The 18,152-nt window shown below is 44.9% G+C and overlaps 1 protein-coding gene across 5 annotated transcripts in view; it reads right to left on the bottom strand.

Annotated features, from left to right (window-relative positions):
• The window catches only part of cfap54 (cilia and flagella associated protein 54), a 443,819-nt gene that overhangs the window by 330,998 nt on the left and 94,669 nt on the right, over nucleotides 1-18,152 (bottom strand). For all 5 annotated transcript variants that reach the window (XM_068004603.1, XM_068004606.1, XM_068004607.1 and 2 more), the window contains 4 exons: nucleotides 16,737-16,865; nucleotides 12,265-12,445; nucleotides 1,133-1,207; nucleotides 673-794 (listed from right to left, as the gene is read on the bottom strand). In XM_068004603.1, the coding sequence (XP_067860704.1) occupies nucleotides 673-794; nucleotides 1,133-1,207; nucleotides 12,265-12,445; nucleotides 16,737-16,865 (507 nt within the window). The remainder of the gene's footprint in view (nucleotides 1-672; nucleotides 795-1,132; nucleotides 1,208-12,264; nucleotides 12,446-16,736; nucleotides 16,866-18,152) is intronic.

Here is an 18,152-nt window from a genome sequence, read left to right on the forward strand (position 1 = left end):
CAAGCAAATTTGAGGAGTAATTTTTAAATGTACATCCACTAAAGGTAATTATTGGGTTTTTTTTAGACCTATTCAAAAGCTTTGTAACAACTGCTTGTAAGAACCAGTTGAAATTAACATACAAATATACCACTGAAGTCTCACATCAAAATCAGTGCTGCTGCGTATACACCTCTAAGATTGAATACGAGATGCTTTTAAAAAGTTTGGATACTTTGTACTAGCTTGCTAAAAGAGTGTGATGTTACATCAGCCTCCTGATTGAAATTTAATAGATTTATGCAAGAAAGAAGAAAAAAGAACAACATTCATATCGTATCTTTCACATCCTCAGGAAGTTCCAAAGTGCTTCACAGCCAATGAGCTGCTTTTTTGAAGTGTAATCACTGTTGTTTTGCAGGCAAATGTGTCAACCAGTTTGTGCACTGCAAGGAGCATTTAAAATGTATGAAAGTTCAGCTAAAAAAGCTTTTTTGATCACAAACAGTTATACCACCATACTTCATGAATAACAATAAAATAAAATTCTAATAACTAAATACTACAAAAATCATACGGGTTTGTGGTAACATCTGAATAGACATCAAACTTTCTGAATGTCTGTCAGTTTTATAAATCAACAAAGAAATTATGGATTTTTAAGCAATGCTTTCTGCATATAGACATGATTACCTCAAGAAGGCGGTTTTTGGAAGCACGGTCCTGTCCTTTACTGTAGAGTGACATCACTTTTTGGATTAGAAATAGAGCCTTCAACACCTCGTTCTTCTTGACGTTCTTGATAATGTCTGCCTCTGATTGGACAAAAATGAAAAGGTACTACGCAATATCTAAAAGCGTTATGAACTAGTCATTAACCAGTTTCTCTGAATTTCAGAAACATCCAGAATTGGATTCAATTTACCTTCCTCATAGCCTATAGTATAACGGTTAAAAAAACAGTGGCTATAGGAACAGGAGTAGGCCATTCAACCACTCATATTATAAAATTACCACTCCGGTATCTAATAAAAATAATACTATCTGCTAATAGTTTTTCTTAATTCCCATCCATTTTTCCCCACATTTTCATTCATTACACTACAATACAAATTATGTTTGTTGATTTCCACGTTGTTCCATTTGAAGTTACCTGTTGAAATGGTAATGCCATAATTTGCACCAGCACCACTGCTTTCTTGCCTGCTGCTTTCAGAATTCAGTGACTCTTCAGTGGGTAAAAAAGTAAAAGGAACAGTTGAGGGCATTAGTAACTTATTAGCAACTTTCTGTGATTTATACCACACACACTGATATACCAGCTCTGGTTTATGCCAGTCATTTGGGATTGTCACACACCACTGTTCGGACTATTTTCAAATGCTGAAGCACATGCTTCAACCCAATTTCACTCACTACTCTGTTTTCTTCTCTCTGTACTGCTTCCTCTTTTCCAGATATGTAAAAGTTTATCTTCTCTTTAACACTGTGAACAGTGACATCCTAAATGACAACTTGCCTTTATGTAGTGCTTTTAACATAGAAAAACACCCCAAACTGTTTCATAATTCTTTCTTTAGTCTTTAGTTTATATTCAGTTAAGTTTAGTTAATAATACAATAAATTGAGGCATGGCAGGGCACCTCACTCCCATGGAATGCTCATCGTGTGCCATGTGGGAACTCCAGGAGGCTTCCCATGTCCTGGACAACCACAGGTGCAGGAAGTGTTGCTAGCAGGAGGAGCTCGAGCACCTGGTTTCGGAGCAGCAGCTGGCATCACTACAGTGCATCTGCAAGGCTGAGAGCTATGTGGATAGCACGTTTCAGGAGGTGGTCACCCCACAGTTTAAGAAAGCGCAGGCAGAGAAAGACTGGGTGACCGCCAGACAGACAAGGAGAAGTAGGCAGGTGGTGCAGGAGACCTGTGAGGGCATCTCGCTCTCCAACCGGTATTCAGTTCTGAGTGAAGGAGAGGGAGAGGGTTCCGCTGCGGAGTGCAGCCAGAGCCAAGACCTCAGCACCATAGATGGCACAGCTGTATGGGGGGGAGGGGGAAGGTCAAAAGAACGATAGAGATCGGGGATTCAATAGTTAGGGGAGCAGACAGGGGTTTCTGCGGCCGCAGATGTGAGTCCAGGATGATATGTTGCCTCCCTGGTGCCAGGGTCAAGGATGTCACTGAGCGGATGCAGAACATTCTGGAGGGGGAGAGTGAACAGCCAGAGGTCGTGGTCCATATCGGTACCAACGACATAGGTAGAAAGAGGGATGAGGTCTCGCAGGCAGATTTTAAAGAGTTCGGAAAGAGATTAAGAAGTAGGACCTCAAAGGTAGTAGTCTCCGGATTACTCCCGGTGCCACACGCTAGCGAGTATAGAAACAGGAGGATAGAGCAGATGAATGCGTGGCTGGAGATATGGTGCAAGAGGGAGGGCTTTAGTTTCCTGGGGCATTGGGACCAGTTCTGGGGGAGATGGGACCTGTACAGGCCGGACGGGTTGCATCTCAACAGAACTGGGACCAATGTCCTCGTGGGGAAGTACGCTGGTACTGTTGGTGCGGGGGGCGGGGGAGGGTTTAATCTAACTTGGCAGGGGAATGGGCACCAGGATGTAGCTCTGGAAAGGGGAAACAAGGTGCACACAGGATTGGGAGAGAAAGATAGCACTAGAGCAAGAAATAGTACGATACTGGATGGGACCAAACTAAGAGATAGTTCAAGAAAGTCTAAGATAGGTTTATAGTGCATGTGTGTAAACACACAAAGTGTGTTAAACAAGGTTGGTGAGCTGCAGGCGCAATTAGCCACATGATGGTGTGGCGATAACGGAGACCTGGCTCAAAAAAGGACAGGTTTGGGTACTAAATATCCCTGGATACAAGATGATCAGGAAAGGTAGGGAAGGGAAGAAAGGAGGGGGAGTGGCAGTATTGATCAAGGAGAATATTGAAGTGCTGGAGAGAGAGGATGTCCTGGAGGGCTCAAGGACAGAATCTTTTTGGTTAGAGTTAAGAAACAATAGAGGTGCCATTACACCACTGGGTGTATTCTATAGGCCAACAACTAGTGGGAAGGATATAGAGGAGCAAATTTGCAGGGAAATTACATAGAAGTGCAAAAGCCATAGAGTCGTGATAATGGGGGACTTCAACTATCCTAATATAGATTGGAATAGTAATAATATAAGAGGCAAAGAAGGGAAGAAATTTTTGAAGTGTGTTCAGGAAAACTTTCTTGACCAGTACGTTTCTGACCCAACGAGGAATGAGGCGGGCCAAGTGGAGCAAATGTGATTGGGGGGACATTTCGGGAACAGCGATCACAGAATCATAAAGATTAGAATAGCTATGTAAAAGGACATGGACCACTCTAAAGTAAAAAAATACTCAATTGGAGGGGGGCCAATTTCAGTGGGATGAGAACAGATCTGGCCCGGGTAAATTGGAATCAAAGATTGGCAGGCAAAACTGTAATTAAACAATGGGCGGCCTTTAAGGAGGAGATGGTTCAGGTACAGTCTAGGGACATTCCCTCGAGGGAGAAAGGTAGGGCAATTAAAGCCAGAGCTCCCTAGATGACAAAAGAGATAGAGAGTAAGATGAGGCAGAAAAAAGGGGCGTATGACAGATGTCAGGTTGATAACACAAGTGAGAACCAGGCTGAATATAGATAGTTCAGAGGGGAAGTGAAAAAGGAAATAACAGGGGCAAAGAGGGAGTATGAGTATAGACTGGCGGCCAACATGAAAGGGAATCCAAAAGTCTTCCATACGCATATAAATGGTAAATGGGTAGTAAGAGGAGGGGTGGGGATGATTAGGTACGAAAAAGGAGATCTACTCATGGAGGCAGGGGGCATGGCTGAGGTACTGCCAGATGCTGCCAAAGTCTCAGTAAAGGAAGATGTAGTTGAGGTACTGGATCAAAATTGATAAAGAGGAGGTACTTGAAAGGCTAGCTGTACTTAAAGTAGATAAGTCATCTGGTCCGGATGGGTTGCATCCTAGGTTGCTGAGGGAAGTAAGGGTGGAAATTGCGGTGGTACTGGCCATAATCTTCCAAACATCCTTAGATACGGGGGGTGGTGCCAGAGGACTGGAGATATTACACCCTTGTTAAAAAAGGGTGTAAGGGTAAACCCAGCAACTACAGGCCAATCATTTTAACCTCGGTGGCGGGGAAACTTTCAGAAACAATAATCCGGGACAGAATTAGCAGTCATTTGGACAAGAGTGGATTGATTAGGGAAACGCAGCACAGATTTGTTAAAGGCAATTCGTGTTTAACTAACTTGATTGAGTTTTTTCCAAGAGGTAACAGAGAGGGTCGATGAGGACAATGCCTTTGAGGTGGTGTACATGGACTTTCAAAAAGCGTTTGATAAAGTGCCACATAATAGGCTTGTCATCAAGTTTGAAGCCCATGGAATAAAGGGGGCAGCAGCAGCATGGATACAAAACTGGCTAAGTAACAGGAAGCAGAGAGTAGTGGTGAACGGTTGTTTTTCGGATTGGAGGGAGGTGTATAGTGGTGTTCCACAGGGGTCGGTACTAGGACCACTGCTTTTCTTGATATATATTAATGACTTGGACTTGGGTGTACAGGGCACAATTTCAAAATTTGCAGATGACATAAAAGTTGGAAGTATTGTGAACAGTGAGGAGGATAGTGATAGACTTCAAGAGGATATAGACAGGCTGGTGGCATGGGCGAACACCTGGCTAATGAAATTTAACGCAGAAAAATGCGAAGTCATACATTTCGGTAGGTAGAACAAGGAGAGACAATATAAACTAGAAGGCAATTCTAAAAAGGGTACAGGAACAGAGCGATCTGAGGGTATATGTGCACAAATCGTTGAAAGTGACAGCGCAGGTTGAGAAAGTGGTTAAAAAAGCATATGGGATCCTGGGCTTTATAAACTGAGGCATAGCGGCCGATATTAGGATGGCCGAGCGGGTGCGTTCGGGGCGGGGGGGCACCTAAAATAGGGGAATCCCGGTGCGGGTCCGGAGCCCGGCTCCAATCCGCCCACTTCCAGGTTCCCCAATGACGTGTTCGGGTGCGCGTGCAGCTCCCGCGTGCGGGACTCCCACCGGCAATTAAAGCCGACGGGATGACAATTTAAATACTTACATACCTAGTTGAGGTACTTGACAGATCTCATTGACTGGAGATTTTGGCAGGGGTGCAATTTTCATGGATCCTCAGCGTGTTTCCCGTGCTGTGGGAAACACTCCCAGTTGGAGCAGAAGTTTCAGCCAGCAGCCAGTGGGAGATGCAAAGGATTTTTTGACAGTTGGGGGAAAACCTCATTTATTGCAGCAGGCCACTCTGTCACTTCAGACAAAGTTTTGGCTGCAACATCTTTGTCTTTCCACTCAAAATTATTAATTTATACCCTAAACTCTGTTGTGCAAACACATTTATCAACTTTGCGGACCCCCTCAAACTCACACCATCAGGATGGGGGGGGGGGGCGCCTTGGCAGCATTCATCACTTCATCCGAGGACGAGCAACATCACCAGCCTCGCCAGGCACGCCGTCCACCTCCGTCACGTGCAGCTCCACAACACAGTGCTGCGCCACAGGCACCTGCACAAAATAGTCGTGCAACTACACATACACCCACTGTAGGTGACCCAATGGGTGCCATCAAGTGTGGGTGTTCATGGAGATCCTAATGAAAGGGATTTATTGCATAAGCCAGTCAAGAATGGTCAAGGCGTGGCAGCAGTGGTGACAATATAATATTCAATGTAAGTTGAACCAAAATCAAAGAGAAATAAAAAACATGACAAACCGTCAAACACCCTTGTGCAATCCCTTTGTGCTCACAAAACCTTTGCCTTACGCTTCCTACTATTCATACGTGATGCATCCCCTGTGGCAGCAAAGGTAGTGGCAGGTTGGGTGAGGCTGACCGTGAAAGAGATGCATCAGAGGGTGAGTATGAGACAGAGCCATGACATTGTATGAGAATTGGGTTGAGTGGTAGTGGTGGGATGAGTACTGGGGAGGTGAGTAAGTACAGGTAAGTTGAGGATGAGGTTTTAGTGGGTATGAGGAGTGATGTAATAGAGTAGTGTTGGCAGTGCAGAAGGAGTTGTGGGGTGGGGGCAGTGATGTGGAAGACGGAGTGTAGGAGAATGAGTAAGTGTGCTCACTTTGGCTGACCTAGTTAGGTCATTGAAGCACTTCCTGCACTGTATCCAGGTGAGAGATATGTTGCTGGTGCTGCTGACCTCCTCGGCCACCTCGAGCCAGGCCTTCTTAGTGGCAGAGGCTGGCCACTTCCTCCGGGTAGAAGATCTCCCTCTCCTCACCCCATCCAGTAAGACCTGGAGTGAGGCATCATTAAACCTGGGAGCAGCCTTTCCCCTGGGCTGCTCCATGTTGTAATTTTGGCTGATTGTAGCAGGAGCAGCATTGGAGGACTGCCCCTTTAAATAGGGCTCCTCCAGCTGACAGCCTGTGATGCGAGTGCGCAGTCCGCCAACTGCGCAGGTTGACGACGGGAAACCCGGAAGTGGCTTCAATTTACTCGCGATCGCGTGGGGAACGGGCCGATTTTACTGGGTGGGTTACCCACGCGCCCAGTCGACCCCACTCTGCCAACCTGCCTGCCTGGTAATGTCGGGGCCACTGAGTATAAAAGCAAGGAAGTCATGATCAACCTTTATAAAAGACTGGTTCGACCACAAATGGAGTATTGTGTACAGTTCTGAACATGGCACTTTAGGAAAGATGTGAAGGCCTTAGAAAAGATTTACTAGAATGATTTCAGGGATGAGGGACTTTAGTTACGTGCATAGACTGGAGAAACTGGGGTTAGAGTCATAGAGTTATACAGCACGGATAGAGGCCCTTCGGCCCATCGTGTCCGCGCCGGCCATCAAGCCCTGTCTAATCTAATCCCATATTCCAGCATTTGGTCCGTAGCCTTGTATGCTATGGCATTTCAAGTGCTCATCCAAATGCTTCTTGAATGTTGTGAGGGTTCCTGCCTCCACAACCCTTTCAGGCAGTGAGTTCCAGACTCCAACCACCCTCTGGGTGAAAAAGTTCTTTCTCAAATCCCCTCTAAACCTCCCGCCTTTTACCTTGAATCTATGCCCCCTTGTTATAGAACCCTCAACGAAGGGAAAAAGCTCCTTAGTATCCATCCTATCTGTGCCCCTCATAATTTTGTACACCTCAATCATGTCCCCCCTCAGCCTCCTCTGCTCCAAGGAAAACAAACCCAATCTTCCCAGTCTCTCTTCATAGCTGAAACGCTCCAGCCCTGGTAACATCCTGGTGAATCTCCTCTGCACCCTCTCCAAAGCGATCACATCCTTCCTGTAGTGCGGCAACCAGAACTGCACACAGTACTCCAGCTGTGGCCTAACCAGTGTTTTATACAGCTCCATCATAACCTCCTTGCTCTTATATTCTATGCCTCGGCTAATAAAGGCAAATATCCCATATGCCTTCTTTACCACCTTATCTACCTGTTCCGCCGCCTTCAGGGATCTGTGAACTTGCACACCAAGATCCCTCTGACCCTCTGTCTTGCCTAGGGTCCTCCCATTCATTGTGTATTCCCTTGCCTTGTTAGTCCCTCCAAAGTGCATCACCTCGCACTTTTCCGGGTTAAATTCCATTTGCCACTGTTCCGCCCATCTGACCAACCCATCTATATCGTCCTGCAGACTGAGGCTATCCTCCTCGCTATTTACCACCCTACCAATTTTTGTATCATCAGCGAACTTACTGATCATACCTTTTACATTCATATCCAAGTTGTTAATGTCGACCACAAACAGCAAGGGCCCCAGCACAGATCCCTGTGGTACCCCACTGGCCACAGGCTTCCAGTTACAAAAACAACCTTCGACCATCACCCTCTGCCTTCTGCCACTCAGCCAGTTTTGTATCCAAAGTGCCAAGGCACCCTGGATTCCATGGGCTCGTACCTTCTTGACCAGTCTCCTGTGCGGGACTTTATCGAAGGCCTTACTGAAATCCATGTATACCACATCCACTGCGTTACCCTCATCCACACGCTGAGTCACCCCCTCAAAAAATTCAATCAAATTAGTCAGACATGATCTTCCCTTGACAAAGCCATGTTGACTATCCCTGATTAATCCTTGCTTCTCCAAGTGGAGACTAATTTTGTCCTTCAGAATTTTTTCCAATAATTTTCCTACCACTGATGTTAGGCTCACTGGCCTGTAGTTCCCCGGTTTTTCCCTACTCCCCTTCTTGAATAATGGTACTACATTAGCGGTTCTCCAGTCCTCTGGCACATCCCCTGTGGCCAGAGAGGTTCTGAATATATGTGTTAGAGCCCCCGCAATCTCCTCCTTTGCCTCACACAGTAGCCTGGGATACATTTCGTCCGGGCCTGGGGATTTATCCATTTTTAGGCCTGCTAAAACCGCCAATACCTCCTCCCGCTCGATGTTAATATGTTCGAGTATATCACAGTCCCCCTGTCGTATTTCTATGTCTACATCGTCCTTCTCCATAGTGAAAACAAATGCAAAAAATTCATTTAGAACCCCTCCTACATCTTCCGGCTCCACACACACATTGCCATTTTTGTCCCTAATGGGCCCTATTTTTTCCCTAGTCATCCTCTTACCCTTAATATACTTATAAAACATCTTAGGATTTTCCTTTATTTTGCTCGCCAGTGTTTTTTCATGGCCCCTCCTTGATCTCCTAATTTCCTTTTTAAGTATCCCCCTGCACTTTTTGTACTCCTCTAGGGCTTCCTCCGTCCTTAGCCTTTTGTATCTGCCAAAAGCCCTCCTTTTTTTCCGAATCCATTCTCGTATATCCCCTGACATCCAAGGATCCCTGGAGTTCTTGGAACCACCCTTGACCTTTACGGGAACATGTTGCCATTGTATGGTCTCAATCTCCCTTCTGAAAGACTCCCATTGCTCCGATGCGGATTTTCCTACAAGCAGCTGATCCCAGTCCATTTTGGCCAGATCCTGCCTTATCCTGTTAAAATCGGCCTTCCCCCAATTTAGAACCTTTATTTCCGGCCCCTCCCTGTCCTTTTCCATGACCACCTTAAATCTCACCGAATTATGGTCACTGTCACCAAAGTGCTCACCTACTAGCACTTCTTCCACTTGGCCGGCCACATTCCCTAGAATTAGGTCCAGTACCGCCCCCTCTCTTGTAGGACTTTCTACATGCTGGCTCAAAAAGCTCTCCTGTTCACCTTGGAACAGAGAAGGTTGAGAGGAGATTTGATAGAGGTATTTAAAATCATGAAGGGTCTAGACAGGATAGAGAGAAACTGTTCCCATTAGCGGAAGGGTTAAGAACCAGAGGACATAGATTTAAGGTGATTGGCAAAAGAACCAAAGAAGACATGAGGAAAAACTTTTTTACACAGCGAGTGGCTATGATCTGGAATGCAGTGCCGGGGGGGTGGTGGAGGTAGATTCAATCGAGGCTTTCAAAAGGGAACTGGATAAGTACTTGAAATGAAAAAAATTGCAAGGCTAGGGGGATAGGGCAGGGGAGCGGGACTAGTTGGATTGCTCTTGCATAGACCTGGCATGGACTCGATGGGCCAAATGGCCTCCTTCCGTGCTGTAACCTGTATGATTCTATGATTCTAATTCGGGGTCAAACCCACAGGAGGGACACTAATAGAAGTGCACAAAGTGTCTTTGAAGAAGTAGGTTTTGAGAAGGCCTTTGAAGGTGCAGAAAGATGTAGCAAGGCAGAAGGGATTTGGAAGAAAATTCCAGAGTGTGGGAACAAGATGGCTGAAATCTCCACCATCAATGCTACAGAGGAAGGAGGGGGAGTACACAGTAGACAAGAGTTGGATGAGCAGGGATGTAGGGTTGGAGAAGATTACAGAAGTCGGGTGGACTGAAGTCATGGAGGCATTTGTAAACAGGGATAAGGATTTAAGATAGTATAGGAAGGTTACTGCACGGAAGGAGGCCACTTGGCCCATCGAGTCTGCACCGGCTCTATCCCAGACAATATTAATTTGTGTTGGCCCAAGATACTGGTATCAATAGTTAGAAGCATCAAAGGAGAAGCAGAGCACTTCTCCACAAAGAAGAAGTAACTGGAGAGTCAACAAGCCTCAGCAATTCTGGAACATAGGAACAAGAGTAGGTCATTCAGTCCCTCGAGCCAATTAGATCATGGCTGATCTGTATCTTAACTCCATCTACCCACCTTGGTTCCGTAACTCTTAATACCCTTGCCTAACAAAAATCTATCCATCTCAGTTTTGAAATTTTCAATTGACCCCCAGCCTCAACAGCTTTTTGGGGGAGAGAGTTCCAGATTTCCACTATCCTTTGTGTGAAGAAGTGCTTCTTAACATCACCCTGAACGGCCAAGCTCTAATTATAAGGTTATGCCCCCTTGTTCTGGACATCCCCACCTGGGGAAATAGTTTCTCTCTAACTACCCTATCGATTCCTTTAATCATCTTAAACCCCTCAATTAGATCACCCCTTACTCTTCTATTCTCAAGGGAATACAAGCCTAGTCTATGCAACCTGTCCTCATAATTTAACCCTTTTAGCCCACGTATCATTCTGGTGAATCTATTGCCGCCACCACCACCGCCCCCCCACAACCCCCGTCCAAGGCCAATATATGCTTCCTGAGTCGCGGTACCCAGAACTGAACGCAGTACTCTAAATGGGTTCGAACCAAAGCTTCATATAACTGTAATATAACTTCCACCCTTTTGTATTCCAGCCCCCTTGAGATAAAGGCCAACATTCCATTCGCCTTTTTAATTATATTTTGCACCTATCCACTAGCTTTTAGTGATTTCTGTACTTGAACCCCTAAATCTCTCTGCTCCTCCAGTTCCTCACTTCTTACCATTTGGAAAATACTCTGATCAATCTTTCTTAGGTCCAAAGTGGATGATCTTACACTTCCCCACATTAAACCCCATCTGCCACAGTTTTGTCTACTCACTTAATCTATCAATGTCCCTTTGCAACTTTCTGCTCCCATCTTGGTGTCATCAGCAAACTTGGATATCTGGCTCTCTATTCCTTCATCTAAATCATTTATAAATAAAGAGAGAAGAAGAGGCCCCAGTACAGATCCCTGGGGGACACCACTAGTCACATCCTGCCAATTTGAGTACATGCCTATTATCCCTACTCTCTGTCCCCTACCTCCTAACCAATTCCCTACTCATGTCATTAGGTTGCCTCCAATTCCAATTCTGAGGACCACAACTGACTCAAAGGAACCTTGAAAAGACCTGGAAAAGGTTTTGTGTTCTGTACTTTTGGCAGTAGGTTGGTGTGTATGCAGAGGGAGGAAGTATCTGCCCTGACAGTACAGACAAGTCCAGGGAAACGATTGTCTGCCCTGGCCAGACAGTTTGTAATTTTTCACGTAACACTAAACACTACTATTACAGAAATAAAGCCACTGCAGTATCAGGAGTAGCTTTATTAGTAATATTAGTCCTAATATTTGTTGTTTCTTATTCAAGTTTATGTTGACACTTCAATCTGAACATCACTGTCTCTGTTTCCCTTAATTTTTTCCTTTTTTTCCATTCTCTTCTAATTACTTTTCAGACTTTATTTTTTTGCTGCCACATCCAACCTACTCTATTTTTTCTCAAACCATTTCCCCTAAAGTTTAAGTTTAAAGTCTTTTACTTATCTTCTTTTCTCTGGACCCCACCATGCATTTGGAAGCGGGTGCAAGTCTAGAAACGCTTCATTAAAACTGCAACCAAAATAAAACAGCCCGTTGTATGGGACTAACGGAGAAATGTCACAGAACACGACCAAAACACAGACAGTAGGAGAATAACTAGTAGCAATCAAGCATTCAAATCTATTAACTACTTTCACTAAGAAGCAAAAGTGGATTTTATAGCATATTAACAGATTTTATATAAGCAGTAAAGTGTCACAGCAAAATAGGCAACCAACATGCCACGACAGAGGAAATTGCCACTTAGCAGAGTTGCTGACCTCAGTTGTGCTATTGTATGGAGGTTCCTTCCAAAAAACAGAGAAGGAGAATAAGCAGGCAGCCAGTTAAAAGCAACATTGGCAGGTGCCTGATAACAGATCACCTCACCCACTCTCAGCTAACGGCTGCAAGAACTGCAGAGAAAATTAAGGGATTCATATTATCACAAGAATTGTTATTTTCTCAGATACAATTTTGAATTTTACAAAGGTATAATTTTAATTATTGTAATATTCTATTGAATACTTGAAGGTTTACAGAGCTGTAAGAGGTATGATGACTAACCAAGATTTATTTTGAGAAGTTTAAATGCCACTCTGTAGTAAACCTGAATAAGCTCCAGATGTAAATCCATGATAAGACTGTGGACAGCTGTTGCTTTGTAAGAATCTTCTTTCAACATTTCATCTTGTTCTTGTGGATCTAATCTGCTGGATGACTGGTCCATAGGCTCCTGTAACTGCAACTACAGCAACAAAGACAAAATAAATTGAACAGTACAATAAAGGTCAAACAAGGAATAGGAGATAAAATGCTTTGGGGATGATTTGCTTGACCTTTGCCCTTGAGGAAATGCCCAATCCCCAGATGCAAAGGTCAGGAAAAAGGGGCGGAGACACGTTATCGCAGGTCTCTGAACACCTTTATGATGTTCAGGATTTCCAGGACTCAGAGGCAGAGCATGCCCAGCTTGTTCACCGAAATGAAGTGGAGATGCCGGTGATGGACTGGGGTTGACAAATGTAAACATTCTTACAACACCAAGTTATAGTCCAACAATTTTATTTGAAAATCACAAGCTTTCGGAGGCTTCCTCCTTCGTCAGATGAATCTTGTTGTAAGATTGTTTACACCTAAATGAAGCAAAAGGATGCATTCCCAGCCCTTACGCCTCTATTTCCAGTGCATGCGACCTTGGGGCACCCAGACTCAGGGCTACTGTACACATTATAATTCCCAGACGATGATGGCAGTCATGCAGCCAGAGGCCAAGGTGGATGGCAAACAGTATGACCAACAGCATTGTGAGGCCCATGAAACGATAAGTCCCGGGCCTCATTTGCAGGGCTCCATCAGTCTACCGCCCGAGCTCGGCAGGAAGCGCCACGTCGGCGGGAGTGGAATTTCGGGAGGGAGGTGGGTGCTGCCGAGGACCCAAAGTAACAGTCTCTGGCACTTAGGGAAGTGGTTGGGAGGGGAGTCGGGAGGGCAGTCAGGAGGATTCGTGCATGAGGGAGAGAGACGGGAGCCCAGGGCAGGGGAGGCCCAAGGTCTCTTTGTGGGGCCAGGACGAGCACTCTTGCTCCTCCCGTCCCACCAACAAACAAAAAGAAAACAAATTCATAGAATGGTTACAGAATAGATGGAGGCCATTCGGCGCATCGAGCCCATGCTGGCTCTTTGTAAGAGCAATCCAGTTAGTCCCATTCAGCTGCTCTTTCCCCATAGCCCGGCAAATTTTTTCCCTTCAAGTATTTATCCAATTCCTTTTTGAAAGCCATGATTGAATCTGCTTCCACCACCCTTTCAGGCAGTACATTCCAGACCATAAATACTCGCTGCGTAAAAAAGCTTTCCTCATGTCACCTTTGGTTCTTTTGCCAATCACCTTAAATCTGTGTCCTCTGGTTCTCAACCCTTCCGCCAATGGGAACAGTTTCTCTTTATTTACTTTATCTGAACCCTTCATGATTTTCAACACTTCTATCAAATCTCCTCTCAGCCTTCTCTGCTCTAAGGAGAACAACCCCAGCTTCTCCAGTCTATTCATGTAGCTGAAGTCCCTCATTCCTGGAAACATTCTAGTAAATCTTTTCTGCACCCTCACCAAGGTTTTCACATCCTTCCTAAAGTGCAATGCCCAGAATTGGACACAATACTCTAGTTGTGGTCGAACCAGTGTTTTATAAAGCTTCAACATATTTTCCTTGCTTTTGTACTCTATGCCTCTATTTATAAAGCCCAGGATCCTGTATGCTTTTTTAACTGCTTTCTCAACCTGTCCTGCCACCTTCAAAGATTTGTGCACATATAACCCTAGGTCTCTCTGTTCCTGTACCCCCTTCAGAATTGTACCATTTAGTTTGTATTGCCTCTCCTTATTCTTCCTGCCAAAGTGTGTCACTTTGCACTTCTCTGCATTAAATGTCATCTGCCATGTGTCCGCCCATTCCAACAGCCTGTCTATGTCCTCTTGAAGTCTATTACTATCCTCCTCACTGTTTACTACACTTCCAAATTTGATGTCATCTGCAAATTTTGAAATTGTACACCCAAGTCCAAGTCATTAATATATGCAAAAAAAGAAGTGGTCCTAGTCCCGACCCCTGGGGAACACCACTGTACACCTCCCTCCTGTCCGAAAAACAACCGTTCACCTGTCACTACTCTCTGTTTCCTGTCACTTAGCCAATTTTGTATCCATGCCCCTTTTATTCCATGGGCTTCAATTTTGCTGACAAGCCTTTTATGTGACACTTTATCAAACGCCTTTTAAAAGACCATATACACAACATCAGCCGCATTGCCCTCATCGACCCTCTCTGTTACCTCATCAAAAAACTCAATCAAGTTAGTTAAACACGATTTACCTTTAACAAATCCGTGCTGGCTTTCCTTTATTAATCCAAGCGACTATTAATTTTGTCCTGGATTATCGTTTCTAAAAGCTTCCCCACCACTGAGGTTAAACTGACTGGCGTTTAGTTGCTGGGTTTATTTTTACACCCGTTTTTGAACAAGGGTGTAAAATTTGCAATTGTCCAGTCCTTTGGAACCACCCCCATGTCTATGAAGGATTGGAAGATTATAGCCAGTACCGCTGCAATTCCCACCCTTACTTCCCTCAGCAGCCGAGGATGCATCCCATCTGGACTGGGTGACTTATCTACTTTAAGTACAGCTAGCCTTTCTAGTAGCTCCACTTCATCAATTTTTAGCTCATCCAGTATCTCAACAAACTCCTCTTTTACTGTGACATTGGCAGCATCTTCTTCCTAGGTAAAGACAGATGCAAAGTACTCATTTAGTACCTCAGCCATGCCCTCTGCCTCGATGCGTAGGTCTCCCTTTTGGTGCCGAATCATCCCCACCCCTCCTCTTTCTACCCATTTACCATTTATATGCCTGCAGAAGACTTTTGGATTCCCTTTTATGTTAGCTGCCAGTCTATTCTCCTACGCTATCTTTGCCCCTCTTATTTCCTTTATCATTTCTCATCTGTATTTTCTATATTCAGCCTGCCAAAATTAACTCATCTTCCTGGGCCTCTTCTAACCTCGGATCTGCTTGCCGACAGGTTGGCCTGACAGGGAAACTACAACGGTTTCCCCACACAGGCCTTGAGTTAAAATTGCAGTCGGGCCCCAAGGATGTCATCGGAGCCTCATTTGCATATTTAAAGAAGGACCCCGTTGCCTTCTGGCGGGTGTCCCGCTCGCCTGCTCAAACAGCAGGTTTAAATTGGTTGTTGAAGGCCAATCATCTCAGCCCTAGGACATCACTGCAGGAGTTCCTCAGGGCAGTGTCCAGGGCCAAACCATCTTCAGCTGTTTCATCAATGACCTTCCCTCCATCGTAAGATCAGAAATGGGGATGTCGCTGATGATTCAGTTCCATTCGCAACCCCTCAGATAATGAAGCAGTCTGTGCCCGCATGCAGCAAGACCTGGACAACATCCAGGCTTGGGTTGATAAGTGGCAAGTAACATTCGCGTCGACAAGTGCCAGGCAATGACCATCTCCAACAAAAGAGAGTCTAACCACCTCCCTTTGTCATTCAACAGCATTACCATCGCCGAATCCCCCACCATCAACATCCTGGGGGTCACCATTGACCAGAAACTTAACTGGACCAGCCACATAAATACTGTGGCTACAAGAGCAGGTCAGAGGCTGGGTATTCTGTAGCGAGTGACTCACCTCTGGACTCCCCAAAGCCTTTCCACCATCTACAAGGCACAAGTCAGGAGTGTGATGGAATATTCTCCACTTGTCTGGATGAGTGCAGCTCCAACAACATTCAAGAAGCTCGACACCATCCAGGACAAAGCAGTCCGCTTGATTGGCACCCCCTCCACTACCCTAAACATTCACTCCCTTCACTACCGGCGCACAGTGGTTGCAGTGTGTACCATCCACAGGATGCACCACAGCAACTCGCCATGGCTTCTTCAACCTCACCTCCCAAACCCACGATCTCTACCACCTAGAAGGACAAGGGCAGCAAGCACATGGGAACAACCACCTGCACGTTCCCCTCCAAGTCACACACCATCCCGACTTGGAAATATATTGCCGTTCCTTCATCGTCGCTGGGTCAAAATCCTGGAACTCCCTACCTAACAGCACTGTGGGAGAACCTTCACCGCACGGACTGTAGTGGTTCAAGGTGACTCACCTTCTCAAGGGCAATTAGGGATGGGCAATAAATGCTGGCCTTGTCAGGGACGCCCACATCCCATGAACGAATAAAAAAAACCTGTGGGAAGGCAGCAGGGTCGGTGATGGGGGGGGGGGGGGGGGCGGGTTGTGGGGGGAGTCGTACTGGCCATTTTAACTGTCTGTTGCTCGGTTTCCGCCAGGCCAGGGTTAAAATCAGCCCTTAAAATTCACCTTGAATTCACACCCATCTATGCTATCCTCAATGGTTTGAGAAGGTTGACTGTCTATCCAGTAGTCTTATCCAATAGATGCCATCTCCTTGGCTGTCCTGCCAAAAGCACTCATCATTCAAGTCAATTAATAGCTTTTCTTACCTTTATATAGCTATTGTCTATCAATGAGGTTCCATCTGGTGAAGTTGCTGCTGAGCGAGCTGCAGCTATGCTATCCATTGCTTTCTCGAGCATTTTACATGCAATAAGAAGTTGTTCAACTGGGTGTTTCTGAAAAGAAAGTACAGTACATACCAATCATACCTTTGTGGTTCCTTTTAAGTACGATAATTTAATAAATTCTGATTTTCAGTTTTTATTTTTTTCCTGGAATTTGGCCAAAAGAAGAAAAATTGATTGAAATCAGCTGCAAGCAAATATATGCTTTCTCAGATGAAAAATAAAACAAAAACGTTCATGATCAGAAAACGTCTGTCTGAATTGAGAAAGTCCAGAAAAGCATGCGTTCTGCAGCAGCATGTGATGAACTGAACCAATCAGCAGAGGGATTTTTTGCAACAGGGGACAGCATTCCATTCACTTATGGCTATAAAATTGAAGTCTTTTTTAATCTTACAATTTCATTTGACTTTAAGACATTTGTTTTGTAGGGTTTAATCCTTAGAGCAGAAAGCTTAATAACAGATGAATGGGCTGCAAATAATGCAAAAGAAATCATAAATGGGCAATGATGATTTCTGGAAAAAACAAAGTTCTGGAGAACACATTTTTCTTTCATTTGTTCTTCAGATCTGGGTGATGCTGGCGAGGTCACATTTATTGGCCATCCCTAGTTACCCTGAGAAGATGTGGTGGTATGCTTCTTGAACTGCGGCAGTCCTTGTGGTGATGGTGCTCCCACAATGGTGTTAGGTAGGTAATTCCAGGATATTGATCCCACGATGTTGGAAGAACAGCAATATATCTCCAAGTCAAGATAGTCTGTGAGTTGAAAGTGATGGTGCTCCCATGCTACCCTTGTCCTTTTCAGTGGTAGAGGTTGCAGGGGAGAGAGGTGCTGGTGAAGTAACCTTGGTGAGTTATTGCAGTGCATCCCGCAGATCATACACACTGAAAGAATAAATGTTCTCATGTACTTTTGATAATCTGTTGTGCGGGGTCCTTTAGGGAAGAGTGACCATAACATGATAGAATTCTTCATTAAGATGGAAAGTGAAGTAGACCAATCCGAAACTAGGGTCCTAAATCTAAACAAAGGAAACTAAGAAGGTATGAGGAGTGAGTTGGCTATGATAGATTGGGAAGCTTCATTAAAAGGCATGACGGTGGGTAGGCAATGGCTAACATTAAAGGAGCGAATGCATGAATTGCAACAATTATACATTCCTTTCTGGGGAAAAAACACAAAAGGAAATACAACCCTGGCCAACATAAGAAATTAAGGATAGTATTAGATTCAAAGAGGAGTCATATAAAGTTGCCAGAAAAAGTAGCAAGCCTGAGGATTGGAAACAGTTTAGAATTCTGCAAAAAAGGACCAAGAGATTGATTAAGAGG

The sequence above is a fragment of the Heptranchias perlo genome, chromosome 24, assembly GCF_035084215.1.
Source record: "Heptranchias perlo isolate sHepPer1 chromosome 24, sHepPer1.hap1, whole genome shotgun sequence".
NCBI classification, from domain to species: domain Eukaryota; kingdom Metazoa; phylum Chordata; class Chondrichthyes; order Hexanchiformes; family Hexanchidae; genus Heptranchias; species Heptranchias perlo.